Genomic DNA, 20,042 nt, shown 5'->3' with positions numbered 1-20,042 from the left:
TCCACCGAGACCAAGATTACAAGGGACTTATCAAATGCACATGGGAGGCAAAAAAGGGTAATAAGTAAACATTTGTCAAATATATTCTCCTGTTAAATCAACAACTGATTACTCACAATAAAGAACACTATGTATTGTTGCAGCTCAGGCCATTTATGTATAATCAATTTCTAGCTCCTTGCGTTTCAATTCTAACGCCATACGCTCATTTTGAAGCTTCATCCTCTCATTTTCCATTCGCAGTTTATCCAGCTCCCTGTCTTTCTTTCTGCTAAATCTCCGCCACTTGAACCTCTGTTTCTCCAGCTCCAACATCTGCACCTGAATTTGTAATTTCTCCTCTTCCAACTGAAGGAAGCGAGATTGAATCCACTGCTTCTGTAACCAAGCCGCTTTGGACCCTTCAGGGAACACTTTATCAATGTCAGCAGGGAGAATTTGTGCATGAGAAGGGTAACTTTTGTTACAATCCTGAGAACTTGAGGGGTTCCCAAAATTCATGTCTTCATGATCCTGTCCATGTTTCATCCTCTTTGCAAACGATCCAGGAACCCCAAATGTTCCCCCATTATCCCTGTGTAAGGCATGATTCTCCTCCGATTCATCATCACAATCATCACTTTCTGCCTCCTGATCTTCTTCATCAACATCATCTTGTGGAGGCCTCTTAGTGTCATGAGTCTCATGAACATCCCTACTCCTAAGTGCCAACTGCAAGGATCGCTGCAGTGCTGGATCAGCTGGGAGGTGCAGCCGGTTCCCATTGTGATAGGAGCACATCTCTTCATAGAACAGATGCTTCGAGCTCAAAATCTTCCTAACGTCCTCCTTTGTTTTTTCAGAGAGGTCTATCATGTCCAACAGTGCAGGGTCTGCAACAACCTCGCAAGAAGTTCCTCTCCCAAGGACATCCGTGAGCCTTTTGTATCTTTTGTTCAAGTCGTTGAACTTGTCCTCACATTGCTGGGGCGAGACAAAACATCCTCTCTCAGCCATGACCTTTGAGACTGATTTCCACTTCCCCTTCTTCTGTAGGATCGCAAATTTCCTTCTCCCCCGGCTGCCACATTCAGAGGCAGCATCCTCGCCTATGTAAGAAACAGCAGTTATAAGAAGCCTCACCATTGAATCAGTCCACTTCATGCGCTGCCATGGAACCCCCTTCTTCCCTTTCCCAGCTTCGTTATGGCAATCATTGCCATCTTCATTTAAGCTTGTCTCATCTTCATCGCTTGTGGAATTCTTTGCCTTCTCACCCTTGTTGTAATCCACAAGGTTGATGGGCTGATTGCATTCATGCATATTTCCTACCGTGAAGGGGAAGACATCATGGATAGGGGGATGGACCATACAGCCCTGGTTAGGATGGGAGTGTTGTTGGTGAGGGGTGTGTGGGTGTGGTTGGTGATGAACATGCATCGATCCCTGCAAGTCCAGAACCCCATAAGGAGCACCTGGAATCATGTTTCCCGCTGATAAATTACCTTCCATTGATCTTTACTGAAGGTTACTTCGACCCAAAACCATGATAAATTATCTGTATCAAAAGCTCAATACATATATCTTCCTTCCGCCACAGAAATTCTTTGACCACAAGGAGGCGTATGTATTCAGAGGAAAAAGGAAGCAACAGTCGGTTAGAAATTTCCTATCTGAAGCTTCTACTGTCCTTCAAAATATTTTCACAATAATCCCTCCCACAAGAATCTTCTGCATTTATTCATGAAAACCAACAATCAGGGATTCGAGAAAAGTTTCCATGTATCGATGCTACGCGGCGATCAAAAAATCTCACCGAATCCTTGATCTTAAAAAAATTTCAGCTCCTTCAGGAAAATCAGCATAAACAAAAACCCGAATACATGCAAATTAAAACCAAGAAAACTCAGAAAACCCCTCCATTCCTGTTTTTGCATACAACAGATATTAACTAATCTCCCCAACAAAATCAAAATTTTTAGGCCAACCCAGAAATCTTTCTCCCGCCTTCAAAACCAGTCACAAATAGCCAGCCACAAACAAAGAAAAGCAAATTGCAAAAACTAACCTAAGCACAGGGAACTAAAGCACAAAAATCAAAGAGACCCGCCAACTCAAATTACATGAACAAGCAGAGCAAATCAACTTATCTGGATCAGCGTACATAAGCCGAATATCTGCATTTAAGCTAAACCCCATTTCGATATCAAAAGAATCCACTTCATTTGCGCCGCTAATTCAGGTCCGGGGTCACGTCGGACATCCCCATGTCCCCATGGTGTAGCTTCACAGTAGGGAGAAACTGATGGATGGTTAGAAAAATTAAATTAAAGCAGTTTGTTCTTGGGGAGTTGGGGTGCGCCTTGTTTAGCAAGTTGCCAGATGCAATGAATGACCAAATCCTTGGGCCCGGGAGAGAAAGGAAATGACTTAAAAAGGGCATAAGAACAAAATTAAGGTCTGTTTAACCACTGAAAGTAAAATAGAGCTGAGCTTGACGACCGGCCGTTTACGTGAGGGCACGTGAATGTTGATACCGGTCTCAACTCTCAACTGCTTCCACTTCGACCTGTGCTTCCAAATTACAGTATAGTTTTACTCTCCAGTAGGGCTGCAAGTTTGGCTAGGTAAGCGCGAGCCCTTCCTGAGCTCGAACCCTTTCCTAAGCTGAAAATTTTCAATCCGTGGGCTGGGTCAGGTTTGAGATTTTCTTGTCTTGACTAAGGTCTCAATCTGAGCCCAGCCCAGTTATTTATATAAATATAAAGAAAATGTTTTCTATCTAGAAATACGATTGTCTTGTATTTCGTCATCTGCATAAATGGGTTAATTCTAAAAGGCCGTTAGGAGACCTAGGGCTCGAAAGAATTAGGAGCAGCAATTATTTCATCCACTTCAATGAATTTGTGGAGATGCTGAGGAAGAAGATGTGAATGAGATGATGGTACGCCTGTATACATTGATCCAATGTAAGTTGAAATGGATGCTTAGGTCAAACCGTCTTTCTTCTCTCAATATGTCGATGGTTCTTTATGTGAAAAAATAAAACTATTTCCAAGATCAACATTTTGGGTGTCGGAAGATCCCTATTTGATGCCAGATTTTAGGTTGTTTTAGCAACTTGGACTCTTTACTCTTAAGGTTTCCAATCCACACATTAACCTTATCTTGTCATTGCCGACCAAGGAACTTATCTAGATTTTTCCAAAACGTCCAAGGGGTGTGATGAAGATGACTATTTGAATTAGAATCCACTACATCCTTAATCTTGGTTGCTTGATGGAGTCTATTTCCATTCTTAACTAAAAACTACCTTAGATGGAAGGAATATACTAGGCTATAACTAAATGGTCCTTAGAGGTTGAAAGAACCATCTTTTAGTCCCTACTAGAGTCTTTAAGAGAGAAACAGATACTGATCGAGTTCCTTCTTTCTGTGCAAGTCTCTTGTAGTTGTGTAGATTTGAGCTTCTCCGAACCTGAGCTTATTTTACTCCAACGTCCCTATACTCTTCACGAGTTTTAAAGCTAGTTAAAAGTCTTCTTTCTTTTCCTTGTTACTTTGTTCATTCACTATGTTGTGAGATATCTTTCAAACACTAGGATTACGTTGCTACTCCCACAATAGAGTAGTAACAACATGTCATGAATTGGAAGATGATGTCTATATAGTTTCCAATTGGAATTTTTGTACTATAAGATAATAGATTTCATCATCTTTAATTCGTGACTTTTCAGGATTTCCCATTTACTTTTAGCATTTTTTCTTTAATTTTCATGTTTTGTGGATTGTTTTTATGTTGTTTTGTTTTGTTATTTGAATTTATTTCCCAAAGCTTTTGATGATGATTTACTGATGTTTTATACTGTTTCCCATTATGTTTTGATAGTCATTTCATCAAAATATTTTGTCTTGCATATTAGGTTAGTTTTGCATATAAGGGTACTTTGGTGATTCTGTATGTGCACGGATTTTCTTCAATGCAGGCATTCCACATACGATAACTGAGCTTCCATAGCTGAAGTTTATCGTATTTGGACAACAGAGAAGCAGGGTTCAATCTAGAGAGACTCTTCCAGATCTTAGAGCTGAGCTTATCCTGAGCAGATTAGTTTTCAGGCGATAGACGTTGGGTTTCGGTTACCGAAGCTTCAATTTCTTCGAGTATATGAGAACATGATCCAGGCCTCCAGGGTGGCTTGCTCGGGGATCCGGCAAGATTTCAAGATTTTCATTTGTGCTTTTGGCCGGGAAATAAAAAAGGGAAAAAAACAAGGAACTGAGTTTTGATTAAGCGAAGAATGAAGTCTGCAGCTTTTGGAGGGAAAAATTCGAACCAACCAATGGTGGTTACTCTAGAAGGAAGTCTGGTATGCAAATGCTAGAGGACGTGCAATGGTCATTTGATTCTGTGAAATGACTAACAAGTCCATAATCTTAAATGACCAAAATTAACCTGTTGGGCCGAGTGATGGCACCAAGATCCAATTAGGTTGGGCCGAGGACCACGTGCAATGGTCTTCAAGTATAGTGTTTGGACTTTGGACCTCTCAGGTTCGGTAAGTCCACCAAGCCAATTGATTGTTTGGTTTAGCAGCAAGGCTAACTCGGCCGCTTCAGCTTTTCTACATTTAGTACTCCCAAGAGTTGTGGCTGGGGCAGGTTAAAGTATTCTCACCAATCCCCCCCCCCCCCTCTCAAGATGCAGTCGTTATTGCGTTTTTGACACGCTCGTACTTACATGTGCAGCAAACAAAAGTGCACTTAGGAGAGATATGCCCCGTCTCTGAGGTCTGGCTATTCGGTTGGAGGTATAATAATCAAGCTCAAGGCTTAGTGGCTTTCCAATGATATTCTGCGGTTACTGCCTGACAGAAAAAAGGCTACCCTCCTACGTCAAAGGGGAAGTTTTTGAACCTTTAGAGCAGCGAGGGGTGCTCGAGTTCTGGAGACCAGGGTGGGGCACCCCAAGCATTGATTAAGTGAGAGAGGATTGCTTGTGACCAGGTAGATGTAGGAAATCAGGCCCTGGAATTACGTGGCTTGCAATCTTGAGCGATCTTTTGACACTTGTCTATAAACAGTCTGGCGGTTTGGCTCCGGCATCTAGACTTGCAATACGAGGTGGCGTGGAACTTATATCTGAGTACATATCGGCTACGATGGGAGCAACGGCTGTTGCACCGCCCAATCTGCAGAATATTACAAAAGAGAAGGACTGTCAGTGAGCTGAGGGACTGGAATCAAACTCAAACTAGCCCATACTTCATACATTCGTTCCCTTAGTTCTCTCTCTCCCTCTCTCTCTAAGAAGCAATCTATCATCGATACCATTGGCATCACCTGTTACTTCATCTGGCAGACTAGGAACAGAAGCAGTTTTTCAGCAAAAGAAACCAAATCCAACAAGAATCATTCAGCTTATCCATCACTGGGCAAATGACTTAAGCTTTTGGAAGTCTAGAATGTGTTTTACTGATCATTTGGTTGATATTTATCTGCTTTTGGCCTTGGAAGAATTCTCAAATGTGCTTTAATTCACTTCCGAACACTGATTAGTTCCTAATCATCACAATTGGGAGCCTCAATAAAAGAACTAAGGGAAGCTGATTGGGCATCTGTTTATAATGGACATATTATAAGAGCTCACTTACAATCTGGCATCACAATTGGGAACTTCAATTTAAAAAAGAAAAATTAAAAGAAGCTGGTTGGGCATCTTCCATTTTGGTTCTCCTTAAAAAAAAAAAAAAAAAGGCACAGGAAGGAGAAGCTGGTGAATGTACTCTTTAGACTAATTTTTGACATATTCTTTTTCTTTTTTCCTTCATTCTGTTTCAAGAAATGGAAAAATAAAACAGAAATTCTGATCCAGGTTTGGCATGAGGCAGAGTGAGTTGAGTTAATGCTATATTCCTTATATGATAATGCAAACGACGATCTAAACAAGAAAGATCAGTACTCGAAGTATAGTTCATCATTAAGCCTAAAACGACATGAGAAAAAAAGAAGGATAATTCCATATTCAAATTTATCCCGTTATGCTACAAATAGAAAGTATACAAAGAATTAAAACCTTTGTATTCTTGGCCTGATCTGAGAATAAGAATTTGATAGTAATTATGATAACTGGCTTCAATGTGAAGAGTCATCGTAACGGTGATTGTGAAGTCATGCGACAAGGAGTACCTTTGAGCTTGGGATCTAGAAGAGGGCCAAGGAAAGAGAGATTATAGTGTTCAATGTCTCCAAGTAAGATGTACAAACAATCTGGAAAAACAATAGGATAGGTCTAGAATCTGAGTAGAATCTGTTGCAGGAAAATACGAAAGAAGAGCTTATCAATGCTAGGAGGAAAGCAAGAATTTCATCCATCCTCAAATTTGCCGAGATTGGGAGATGTTTCTACGATATTAGAACTCTTCAAGGGACTGATGGAATTTTTCTCCAGCATGTTGACCATTCAGCATCTCTCATTCTTTTCACCTTGACCTACAACTGAATTTAACCTTTGCTATTCTGCAAGTCTCTGATTTGCCAATCAAATACAGAGGGTAAAACATTTACAGATTTGCAATTCTTTCACCTGTGGAGATTAGAATTTATATATCCCATATCACTTGGAGAGTAGAATCATATGGACTCGACATTGCAACAAAAAATTTACAATTCACACTAGGAGATGCTTCTGGTTAAACAAGGTAAGCTAATCAATCTACATCTGACCCCAGTTGAGGTCAGGCCCCTTGTCAGTTGGAGAAGGCTGAATGAATCACAGAGACCATTGATTAATTCACGTATCTGCTATTGAGATAAGAAGTCTACCAGCTCCTGATCAAAGTCTACATCATTGTTCTCTTCTTGTACCTTCTGATGATGGTTAAGTCCAGTTTGTTGATAGAACATCTCCTTCTGTACGCTCCAGTCCTTGGCAATCTTATCCACAACATCTCCAAACAGCTTGTTATTTTCCACAATATGTTTTATGTTTTGGATATCCACCAGCTTGCCAGCCTCTTTTACAACAAACCATTGAAAAGAAAAGAGAATTAGTGGGTGGGGGGAAATGAAAAGGTAATGGTTATACATCTTATAACCTCAAAGATCTACCACCAATGATACAACAACCAGAAAATTAAAAAAAAATCTCAGTGAATGTAATTTAATAGCAATGGGAGGGGAGCATTACCATTGATGGCTAGTTCTTTTGCCCTTGCATATTCTGTTGACATTTTGTTGAGCATTTTCAGGTCAAGTTCCATCCCCTGACAAATGAGCAATTTGAAAACTCGCTGTCATCAAAGTCCTTTCTATGCCAAGGAAAAGCATATGGTAAACAATCTAAAATGCCAATGTATCTGATACTTGAAAGATCATCTAACTAATTTTTCATCACTAGAGAGATTCAAAATGAGTTCAGTTAAGAAGGGTTCCAAACCATTCTATATTCATTGTGTATATCATAGTGCGGTAGGCACTTTTCCAAACCATGCTGGTTGGAGGGGAGGGGTAACTAAAGTTTCTGTTTCAAAGTTGTCCACATTAAGTGTCGTGTTACTTACCAAGTCCATGTGAAGGAAATGATCAATCCGAGTATTTGCAAACAACCTACATGCCAGGGAGTGGCAATGAAAAAGTTAAGAGCTTATAACCGACTAAAACATAAAGCAAGAATTGAAGAGATGAAACTATAGGTGTCACAAGTTACTTCTCATATGCTATTTGCATGCGGGCATCCTGTAGTTTATTTATTTCATTAACCCTATCTGTTGCAGAGGCTTCATTTATGTCCACGAAGCCAAATAAGAACATGTTTTTTGCTAGCATCCTTTTGACCAAAGCAGGTACTACTTTTAAGCTCTCCTTCTTCGCATCAACAACAAGGCTTTTAAGTTTCTTCAGCTCCCCTGTTGGGATTAGAGAGGTGAAAATGAAATAGAAAGACCATGATGTCAGTCAGAATATAGGCTATCTTTCTACCAGGGTGTCATTTCATTAACTAAGCAAATTATTCAAAAAACAAAATAGAGTAGCCTAAAATAAAATGGGTATCATTTTTTTAACAAATTCTTAATAAAAATTATTTGTGTATATCTCATATGGAATGAGTAAACTTTATAAACACAACTTTAATTCAGTAAATGTTAAAAACTAAGATTGAATACACAGGTAAATTTTGTCTGCAAGGGTCTATTTGTGCACATTTCAGATGGAGAACAGGAATTTAACTCAGGTTACAAGATACCTACTTCAGTCAATGATTATCTATTTTGCTAAGCCAATAGGTGTATTCTACCTTTATTAAAATAAACTCTATCATCTCTTTATGTTATAGTATGAAACTTACATTCTCCCTTTCCGAGAAATAAACCCTCAATCACAACGCAAAATTGACTAGAAACAAGGTTGGAGAGTCCGAAATTCAAATCATACCATTGAAAAGGAAATCTGATAACTGAAAATTAATGAAACATTAATTTATTCATGGATTGCAAGATTATATTACTAGTGATGTCATGTATAACCACAAAAAATAATGGAGGTTTCTTGAGCGCTCAAACATTTGTTCAATTAAACCATGTTCACCCATTCCAAATTATCTTTGGCTGAAACATTAGTTCAATCAAGTCATTAGGCTGTTTTTGTATTTTTTTTTAATTATAATATAACTTTATTTATTTTCAAAATCATGGCCTTGAATCAGTTCCTAGCATGGTTCTATGATTAGTGGACAATTTTTTGCCCTTCCCAAAAAAATTTCCCTAAAGATCTCTAAGTTGTGTTCACCAATTTCAGCAGCAAATTTGTTTATTAAAAATATCTATTGCTCTCATAAAATTTTGCTCTGGTCATTATGTTCCTTGGATCATGCAATGGAAATTTCATAAAATCAAAAATGAATTTCCTCCATTGATCAGTCGGTAACTTTACACTTGGTGCTGGGTCCAATATCATTATTCCCACATTCTTCATCAATTTTTTGACCATTGTCTCCTTCACAAAAGAATCCAAAGACTTCTCTCAATTATTATGCATTTGTCACTGATAATGTCTATTAAGTAATCCAAAAGGACCATCTTGATTGGACTCCTCCAAGGATTAACAAGCAGCTACGATAAATATCTAAAAGTCTTGATTCTCAGGATCTTATAGCTGACGATGAAGACAATATATGGAGCCTAGATATTCTCAAGACCCTGATAATGACGATATCGTTGTATTTTCTATGCTTTAAAGTCGTGATTCTGAAGATAAATAAAGTAGACTTGTAAATTTTTTTTAAGAGAGACAGAGGAATATACACACTTGCACATGACATCACTGAAATCAACATCCACTTTCTCAAATGAAAGATTTCTTCTCCAACCACGTGACATTTGTCTCTCCACTCACAAAAAGAGAAACTTTGAGTCAAGGCCATCCACTACTTCTATAAAAAGCAAGCATGTGACTCTCCATCTCAAGCTTATATATAGGGAAGCTCTCCCTCAAGCTCCACACCTTCAAGCTTTGAATCAAAATGACAAAAGTTGAAGTAAAGATCTCTCTTCTAATATCTCCTTAGCAAAGTTCTCTCTTCTACCTACTTATTTCTTTTGCTAAAGGTCAGCAATGTATTGATGTATGAAAATTAATAAAGGGAGTTACATTACATAAAAGCGCAGCCAGAGGCTACCACTCAAAGCATCACTCAAATCTATAAAATGTTCGCCCTATTGCTTCCCATGTGACCGATTGCGAAATGAAACCTGGTGTAGAGCTCCAATTCCACGATAATTTTGAAACAGCAGCCCTTTTTGCTAAGGCATCAGCTGACGTGTTCCCTTCTCTGAAGCAGTGAGTGATTTGCCATTGGATGGCTTGAAGAAAGTTTGTTGCTGACCACCATGCCTGAAGGAACGTCCATGGAACCTTGGATGTGAGTATTGCAGTGACTAGTGACTACAGAAGCGGAGTCACATTCCATCCATAGCTTTTCAATTTTTAATCTTTGCGCTTCTTTGATGCCAAGAAATAAAGCTGCCATCTCTGCGTTGTAGTTTGTTTCAACTCCTTGATATGTAGCAAAACAACTGATCATTGTACCAAGATTATTTCTGAATATTCCACCCGCCCCAGAGGACCCTGGGTTCCCCATTAGGCTCCATCAATATTCAGTTTGAACCAGCCCGGTGGAGGCGCCCTCCATTTCACTTCTATGATTCTCTTGGGTTTAGGCTTTCCAGTTGTGGAGCGAAAAATCCTTGCCAGAATCAGATCCTGGACAGATCTGATTTGTAACCCATTGGATCGAGTACAGTCCTCCACCCCTTTTATACACTTCAACACAAACTGCCGTGGTGTGCTGGTAGTGTTCTCAAACCTTCTCTGATTTCTCTCCATCCAAACTTGTTGGCACGTTATAATAATTAGGGCCTTCCAGACTTCAGGTATTGAAACCACTTTAGCTTTCTTTCGCCACCAAGAGAAGAACAGTTCCAGCTCTGGGAAACCACTCCAACTTTCCTTAAAGAAGGATAGTATTTCTGCCCACACTTGACATGTAAAATTATATTCTAAAAAAATGTGCTGACCTGATTCAGAATCCGATCGACAAAGCTCGCACCTGGATGCTAAGGGAACCGCACAGCGGCATACTTTGTCATCTGTTGGTAATGCCTTATGCACCAAACGCCATCTGAAGAGATAAGTGCGAGGGTGCAGCTGTCGCTGCCACACTGCTCAAACCCAATGTGGTGGAGCCACCTTCAATCTCAACGCTTTCCACACTGATTTCACCGTGAACATGCCATTTTTTTAGTGCATCCACAACCTAGCATCCTCACGGTTGGAGCTTGTAATTCCCAGGTCCTGAATACCTGCTATTATACTTTTAAGGGCCGGATGCTCCACTTGTGGAAAAGTCCATTTGTTCCTTTCTAAAAAGTCTGAAACCATTGCTGTTAAATTTGTTGGAATTTGTTTTGGTTGCAGGAGTGTCTCAATGCTTTGGTCCCCAGCCCAGCAGTCATACCAGAACCGTATTGTCGCGCCATCTCCTACCACCCACCTTTCAGCATTATTAATAAAGTTCCACACTTTCCGCAGACCTGGCATGATCGATGAAGATCCCACATGTTTTTTAAGAGAACCATCCATGTTCACCAGCCGTCCTCTTAAAAAAACAGCAAGCTCTGATTTCGCCGTCTTGATATCCCACGCAAGCTTTGCAATCAAGGCCAAATTTACATCACGCATATGCCGGATACCAAGCCCTCCTTCTCGCTTGGGCTTGCACAGGCTATCCCAACGGACTGTGATGGCCTTTGTCTTCTCTGATTCTCCTGACCAAATGAAATTGTGAACCCACCTCTCCAAGATCTCAATCGCCGTAGTTGGCCATAGGTAGATTGAGAAGTTGTGAATTGGGATGCTGCACATGACAGATCGAACCAGCTCTACCCGCCCTGCCATAGAGAGCAGTCGTCCCTTGCATGCCGAGAGCCTTTTCTTGAAGTGATCGATCAAAGGTAGGAAAAAATCTTTTGGGAAGTGACAGATTGGGATTCTCAACTCGGCTTTCAGACGCAGCCTGCGTGTCTCAGAGATCCTTCCCAGGAAGGCCTTGCTCTTCTCCAAATTAATCTTTTGCCCTGAATATTCGCCATACTCCTTTAGGAAATGCATTACCCTTTTCACCGCCCACATTTCTGCTTTCATAAAGATGAAGAGATCATCACCATAAAGAAGGTGGGCGGGTGTAATTACCTGTCGGGGTCTTGGAAGAGCTTTCATCCCTCCCATATTGCGAAGGGCAGTGAGACCACGGTATAAAACTTCCTCTGCTAAAATAAATAATAAAGGTGAGAGTGGATCTCCTTGCTTTAGTCCTCTTTCCATTCCAAAGAACCCCATTGGACCCCCATTTATCAGTACAGAGATTCTTGTCGAGAGCATAATCTGATGTATCCATGAGATCCATAGGGCCGAGAAACCAAACTTGTGAAGGACATCAAATAAGAAATCCCATTCTAAGGTGTCGAAGGCCTTCTGAATGTCCAGTTTCATGGCTAAACCACCTCCCCTGCATTTAACATTCATTAAATTTGTTAATTCCGAGGCTACACCAATATTCTCGAAAATAACCTTGCCATGCTGGAAAGCACCCTGCTCGTCAATTTATGAAGTATGGCTGAGAGACGAGTTGCCAATAGCTTTGGGATCAGCTTGAAGAAGAAATTCCCCATACAGATCGGTCGAAATTGGCCCACCTTATTTGCATTCTCCACCTTAGGAACAAGACATAAGAAATTACTGTTAAGTCCTTTCGTCACCACACCTTCCCTAAAGAAGTTTTGAATTCCCTTGCAAACGTCACTGCCTACTTCATTCCAACACACTCTGAAAAAAGCTCCTGGGTACCTGTCCAGCCCTGGCGCGCTGTTGGGATCAAGATCAAAAACTGCAGCTTTGATCTCCTCATGGGAAGGAATTTTTACTAGCATTTCATTATCTTCAGCAAACACTAAGGAGGGAATTACATCTAGCAAACCAGCCTTTTTTGTCGAATTCCCCTTCTTGAAAAAATTTTCATAGTGAGCAACCAGACAATCACCAATCTCCTTTCCTTCTGATAGGATTGTGCCATCTTCCATTTTGAGTTCGCGAATGGTGTTCCGCGCACGCCTGATCTTGGTGGAGAGAAGAAAAAATTTGGTGCATCTGTCGCCATATTTTATCCATTTATCTCTTGATTTTTCCTTCCATAGCTTTTCCTGCAACATCACAGCATAATCGTATTCCCTACGTGCCTATGTCTCCCTGTCAAAAAGACTCTCTGTGAATCCTTCCTCCTCTATTGCAGCCATCACAGATTCTCGGCCCGCTTTAGTACGAGTGATTTCCTGATCCACATGGGGAAAAACCCCTCTAGCCCACTCCTTTAAAGGGCCCTTTAGCCATTTCAGCTTATGCGCCACCACAAAAAGAGGTGTACCCCGCACCGGTTCAGCCCATGATGCTTTAACAAAATTTTTAAAATTCTCATGCTCAATCCAGAATCGTTGGAGCCGGAATGGAATATTAGAAGGACGTTGCACCATCTCACAGGTAACCAAAATTGGGGAGTGATCAGAAGTCCCCCTAACCAGAACTCTCTGTGCACTGTTAGGATAGCACTGCCACCAAGCATCATTGCACATACTTCGATCCAATACTGCCCGCACATTCCCCACACGTCGATTGTTGGACCAAGTAAATCTATTACCTGTAGAAGGGATCAGCGACAGGGATGCTGAGTCAATCATTGCTGCGAACTCTTCTGCGGAGCCCATGTTGAACCTCTCTTGTCTGATGCGAATAGATAGGAATTGAAATCTCCTATTACTAACCATGGGCACGCTGCACCAGCCAGGGAAACCAAGTCACACCAGAGATTACATCGAATGGTTCTGAAGCAACTTGCATGGACCACTGTGATGAAGCTTCTAACGCCCTGTACCTCTACCTGAAGAGTGAGGTGTTGATCAGAATCCATGATTACACGAGGTCGCGGCAGCCCTAGCCTCCAGAGAAACCAAATGTTCGGCGTACCATCCAAACGATTATTAGCAATAATATCTGCAGTCATGCTGATGGCTGTAACATAACTTAATGGGCACTTCACTACCCCCACTTTTGGCTCAACTAAACACAGGAAATCAGGCGAATTCTCCTTCATTATCCCACGCAGGTGAGCACACGAACGCTGGTTCCCCACCCCCCTGATATTCCAGCAGAGGCACTTCATTGCAAACTGGGTAGAGAGTTGTGGCGACGCTCAGCTGTTGCATCCCCTCTATGTGCATCTTGCAGATCATGGTCCACCCGGCTTTGTTCACTCACTCCTTGACATCCACGCCTTGAAGCGGAGAGAATATTAGACTTCAAAATATGCTTCTCACGATTCTGCCTCCTCTTCACCACCTTGATGAAAGGGGTCTCCTTGCAATTTTCGTCCTCATTCCCCGGTGTTAAAGCTTCATGATGCACCACAGCCATCCTGCCATTATCACAGCACATCACCGAGACCGGGGAAGACGCTTCATCTTCATCAAGAGATTGATTTTGTTCTCCTTGTACTGAGTCATGGCCTGAAGTTGATTCTCGTGTTTTCTCTCCCATTCCTGCCAATAGTGCCGGTGCTACCCCATTCCCATGCAAACCAACCTGTTCCATATCGGTGTTGCCACTTGGCAGGTCCATGGTGCGATGGGCCAGCGAGTCACTTACTCTAGAGATTGAGTGCGATGAGGACTCGTCTCCCTGATTCAAAACTCCCAGTGATCCCTGGTTGTTAGCCGAAAAAGATGGAACCAAAACAGGTTCCACGCGATGCAACGTATCCAACCTGGGTACGTTTCTTTCCCCTCCCTCGTTGTGTCCCTACATCTGTACCTCTGTCGCCGGCGCAACCCTCCGGCGCCACTCCTTCCTTGCACCTAACATCACCCCAGGGCCGCCATCAACTGCCATTGGATCCCCCTCAAGTCGCTTGGGGCAAACCTCCGGCCTGTGGCAGAAACCATTGCAGCCTGGGCATCGAGTTGGGGGCTCTTCGAAAACTACAGCTTGTTTGAACACAAACATCTCAGACGTTCCGGCATGTTCTCTCTCGACATATACTTCTTCCACTCGTGTAGCAGTGTCATCAATATCAATGCATACTCGTGCATAAAGGCCATAATGCGAGCCCTTAGTTCGCCTATCAATGGCAATGGGCCTTCCCACGGCTTTGGCCATTGACAATAGAATAGACTCCTGCCAATATTCCAATGGCAGATTTGGAAACCTGATCCATGTCAGCCTATGGGTAATGGCTTGTTCATGAACCCTAAAATCTTTACGCCATTGTTGGAATCTCAAAAGCTGGTTATCAACTCGAATAGGGCTTCTCTTCCAAATGGTTGTCATGTCCTCCGCGTTGTTGAAACTGAAAATAACAAACCCTTTTCCAATGGATTTCAGTGAGACCCCTTCACGTAACATCCAAGCCAGCGTCGCCTCCCGTAGCTTCTCCATGGTCGTGAACCTGAAGTTTAGCCTTCCCAACAGTGAGTGCTGTAATTTCTCCAACTGCGCTTCGTAGGCCGCTTGCAGGATCCTAATTCTCGTCAAAGTTCCATCCCTAACTGGTGACGGCAGGCTGTCAATCTCCGGTAGATGTGGTTTAACCACCGCCGCGTAGGTTTTAGGCTGCTTAATCACTTCCTGAGACACCTGTTGCACCGCCAGGAAGCCCAGGAAGCATCCCAAATCTATCGTCATTCTCCCCCCAGTCGTCCTTTTCACCTAGTTACAATCTCTCTCTTCTACCTACTTATAATGGTTCTTCTGTAATAGTTTTCTTGTTTAGTGATTGTTCTTCTTTGTGTGTCTTCTAATAGTGTGAAAGTTTCTTTAAGTGTCCCTACCATAAACTTCTTCCATCCTTTGGTGTGTATCAACACTCGAGAACATTTCTTTAGACTTTTGTTCTCGAGTGTCCTACCCTCAGTAGGATTTTTTCAGATCTCAGAATCTGACCCTTGGATCATTCTTAAATTTTAATATACAGCTTCCCCCTAATTAATAGTCTTTTGACCAGAATTTGGATCATATCTGACTTTTTTATCTTGACATTGGATTTCTCTTGAATCTAGAAATTTTTTCTAGTCTGTAATTCCAGTTTTCTGTTGGTTTCTGAAACCTAACTGTTAGGTGACCTAGAACAACATTAATTACATTTCATATAGCATTAATAGTTTTCTTTCCAGTATCATCTCTTCGTCAATTTATCTCTCAATAAGACCAACTTTTCTTTGAAATCCACTATCTAGTTCTTGGGCACGTTATCACTCTTTTCTTATCTTCCATCACTTGAGAGAATCTTGCGGCATGTATGTAATCCATTTGGTCTGTAAAATTGTTGATCAATACATAGTGAATGAACACAAGTATCTTTTGAAATTGGGACGTAAGGGAGTTAGCCATAAGCATTTGGTATTATAGTGCAAATTGATAGAAATGTTTATAAATTGAAGAAAGGAATTTGTAAACAACAAAGATAATCAATAATATCAATACTAGGCCAATTTGACAGTTAGTTTTACAAGGAGGAGATGAATCATACCAAGGGACAAATATATCTTGAAAGGAGGCTTAAATAGCTGAGTCTCGTAAAGACAATACAGGCAATAGAGGCCCCCTAGTCTACATGATAAAGAATCTTCTGAAACCATATGGCCTGCATATAAGGGATAGTCAGTCCTCCACATTGAACTAATAGATGTGTGTATTCATTATAGAATAAAAATACAAAAATTCAAGCAACTAAATCCTCTGTTCATTATTGCACAACAGAAATATTGTAATTCATGTGCTTTTGTGAAAAACAGTTATGGAAAAGGACCATCCTACAGATGCACATGGAAGGAAAGAATATTTAGCAATATAATTTTTTTTTTAAAAAAAAAGCGTCCATATGAAAAATACCTCCTAGACTACAGAGCTACCAGAAAAACGAGAAATGGAATCTAGCATACGTAATCTTTCTGACCTTAGAAATCAACATTTTAAAATTTAGCAGGCTCAGTAGATCATAATATCTCCAACCAAGAAAATCTGGCAAAAGTTAAAAAGAAGGAAAATTGAAAGGAGATAATATCTAACAAATGATAGTCTCAAAAAGATATGTAAGAATAATGGAAGAACAGAGTAACAGAGAAACAATATGACCTGAAAGCACTTGTGATCCTACAAATATGACATTTTATGAAATGAGAAGACAAATCCCCATAAATTCCGGTCACAGATCTCCCATCTAAACCATCATGGAAAACCCTGTTGCCAGCATAATAGCAGAAGCTAAATTCAAATGAAAACATTCCATATTTTATATCTAGGTCTAGGAATATTCACTAATTAGAAATATTAAATACTAGTCCCTGAACCACCATATGCAGTCAGCATCAAGTTGAAATGTTCAACTAAATCATAAATTGAATAAGCAGTTCTCTAGCCCCCACATAAGGCACATGTGTTTTACAGGTTGAGAGGGGACCCTAATTAGAAGGACCTCAAGTGAAATGGGCTGAATAACAATCAATTGTGTAAATTGCCATCGGATTCCCTCCATGAAGATAGAATACCGGTTTGAATTGTTTAGCGTAGTTGAAATCCCAAGAAAACATTCATTGAAAATATCAATATCAGTCTGGTTTATAAAAGAGGGCGGACCTCAGCGCAATGGTAAGATTGCTCCATTGCGACATGGTGGTCGCAGGTTCAAGTTGGGAAACAGCCTCTCTACGAAGTGGGGATAAGACTGCATACATTATGACCCTCCCCAGACCCAGCAGTGCCGGGATTCTCATGTACTGGGCACAGTGCTGGGATTCTCATGCAGTGGGCACAGTACCGGGATTCTCATGCACTGGGTACATCCTTTTTATCTGGTTTATAAGGACTACAATCTCTGTGTAATCATTTCATTGAGAGTCAATTACCATGACACAAACTAGATCTTTCGTGACATAAAGTAGAAAGAGGCAGCTTTCATTTGACATAAGACCCAGAATATAATCCTGAAGACCATGCATTTAAACCACCCCCACCCCAATAAAACACCACCAAAAGAAAAGGGCATGTATACTAGGCTTTGGTGACATGTTCACAAGAATAAAATTACAGACGTCTATATTCACCAGTGGTCCCAAGAAGAAGGAAGATCCACTTGGATGTTGCTCCCCCACCTCCCAGTGGTTTGCTACTGCCCCAAAAAGGCATAGAAAGGCATCAAGCAAGACTAGGATTGTGAAATTAAATCTCCACAAAGAGTGTATCCATGAGATGCCTTTTCTTGCCTTTTGAATGCATTAACAAAACATGAGCAGGAAAGTGACATTAACAGAGGATACTTTCTCTCCCAAGAGTGGGCAGTCATATACATGGGAAGGACAAGACTGCCTTCGACAATGAATAAATCTCCAAGTTATTAATGTGAATTACTATTACGAGTTATGACTTACCAATGCAACAAATTAATTACAAAATAATGATTACAAACATGTCAAAGTCAGACACGAAAATACCAATCGAATGGGCATACAGCGATTGCATGAAGAAGCCAAGGTTTGCAGTAGGCTTAGCCTCATAAATGTAGGAGAACTTCCGAGATAACCATATCTTCTTCATATCATGCAAGGTTTTTGAATTACTCTGTAGTTCAAATAAGTATAAACAATCAGAAGCATGCTACAAGAACCAACATCTTCAGTCCCTGCCAAAAAAAAATTACATTCTGAAAAAAAAAAGTGTAAAAAGAGTAAAAATGAAAGACAAATACTGAAACCAGAATTGTACCTCCGAGAAATCATGTATAAGCTCATCAATATCTAGCTTGAAAGAAGTGAGATCCATTGTACCTTCAATTCCTCAAGAAAAGCAGAAGATGCAATGGTTTGCTTTCTTTTCGCATGAATACAATATCTAATAACCAAACAAAATTGAAGGGGGGGGAAGGTAAGAGCAGACACACGAAACATGAAAACAAAACAAACATCGGACATCTAATTTGGATTAGTAGCAACGATGCTAAACCTGAATCCAACCACCAGCCACCATACTACTACGATTCTAAATAACTCAGAAGTACAACCTCTACAGTCCAAAATAAGTATACTATCCTTTTTTGACTGATTGCTTATGTTTGTTGTTATCACCAATCGGCAAGCTCTATATCATTATCATTCACTTTGGTAAGATGAATAGCCAAGTTGCAATCTTCTGGCTGTCTTCAAACATTGCTTCATAATCTTAAAAAACATGTCCCTGTGCTTATCTCTTGAAAATTACGACCAATGACAAAGGGGGAAATGCAGATTAACAACAGTGTTGGTTTGCTCTGTTTGGGCTATTTATTCAGCCCACATCACAACCCTTAATAGTGAAGGTCCTAGATTTATGCATGCTGATTGATCAAGCTCATAGCAATTAGTAGTGGAGCCACCATCACATTTTGGTCAAGTCATGGAGGGGGCACATATTGAGAGGCCACTTGGATACCAATGTGGAACTCCAGCACTGACAGCTGCAGGGTGTGATAGTCAGGTAGAATGTAACAAAAACCAGCTATTTAGAGGCCTTGCTTGGCCCGCTTTCCCTCCATTTACCTTGGCATGCCACTAGGGAAAACTTACAAGAGGATCAACATTTAGGCACCTGTGTTCAATAGACTGAAAAAGAAACTTGATGGCTGGCAAATTGGGTCACTGAAAGGGTGTTAAAATTAAATTGATAAGGACTTTGTCGTCAAGTATATTAACTGCTTCTTATATATAGAGTGCATATGTTGTTATGTGTGTCTCGAATTCTTTTACCTGTTTTGAAGTTTGCCCTGCTCTGACATTTTTGTGGCGACCTGAATGGGAATTTTTGTGAGGTCTAGAAGCCCAAGCCCGAAGCTCATCACCGATCTCGTTTGGGGGGTGCAGGGGCGAAGCCCCCGCAGTACAGTACGACCCAACTTGGAGGAGTATTTATATGTTTTTTCCGTCTTGTTGCGCAAGCAAGTAAAAAAAAAATGAGATTTGAGGATTTTCGAGTTAAGGATTTTTTGGGGAGAATTCTTTTGGTGTTCTTGAGTGATCTCCGTGATATTTTCTTCCATTGCATAGTGAATCATCTTCAGCTTCGCCTGTGGATGTAGCACTTCATATTAGTGTGTGAACCATGTTAAATCCTTGAGTCATCCTTGCTCTGTTTTTGTTTTCTCCATGTTTCTTGGTGCTTGCATTAACATATGTCAATTGCCAACAATATGGAGGAAAATGTGATACTTCCTTAACTGAGTTTCAGATCATCTTAGTACCATAGAGAATGGTAAAGTATCATTTAGTAATCTAGATAAGTGATTAGCCAAGAAAAGAATGATCCAAAACGATATCTGCTTCAAATATAGAGGTGGTGTTATGCTACATGAATAATAAGGACTAGCGTCTGCATACAAGGAAACAATGATTGAAAGACTACTAAGCTCTTGATTGCACACTAACCCTACGCCTAGT

General features: G+C 40.7%; 2 protein-coding genes across 2 annotated transcripts; both read right to left on the bottom strand.

Annotated features, from left to right (window-relative positions):
- Positions 1-2,290, bottom strand: LOC122662557. The gene has a single exon (XM_043858220.1). It carries the CDS (start codon positions 1,489-1,491, stop codon positions 154-156), a length of 1,338 nt encoding a protein of 445 aa, XP_043714155.1. The 5' UTR covers positions 1,492-2,290; the 3' UTR covers positions 1-153.
- A 4,397-nt stretch (positions 2,291-6,687) lies between these two features.
- On the bottom strand, positions 6,688-18,524 carry LOC122662574. Its single transcript, XM_043858243.1, has 7 exons — positions 18,340-18,524; positions 18,069-18,195; positions 16,109-16,222; positions 7,688-7,886; positions 7,542-7,587; positions 7,169-7,244; positions 6,688-6,995 (listed from the first exon to the last, which is right to left on the bottom strand). The coding sequence occupies exons 1-7, from the start codon at positions 18,394-18,396 to the stop codon at positions 6,784-6,786; spliced, it is 831 nt and encodes a 276-aa protein (XP_043714178.1). The 5' UTR covers positions 18,397-18,524; the 3' UTR covers positions 6,688-6,783.
- Between the last annotated feature and the right edge of the window lie 1,518 nt (positions 18,525-20,042).

Source organism: Telopea speciosissima, chromosome 1, assembly GCF_018873765.1.
Source record: "Telopea speciosissima isolate NSW1024214 ecotype Mountain lineage chromosome 1, Tspe_v1, whole genome shotgun sequence".
NCBI lineage: Eukaryota > Viridiplantae > Streptophyta > Magnoliopsida > Proteales > Proteaceae > Telopea > Telopea speciosissima.
Note: the sequence above shows the minus strand (reverse complement) of the source record. Positions and strands in the feature narration are given on the sequence as shown.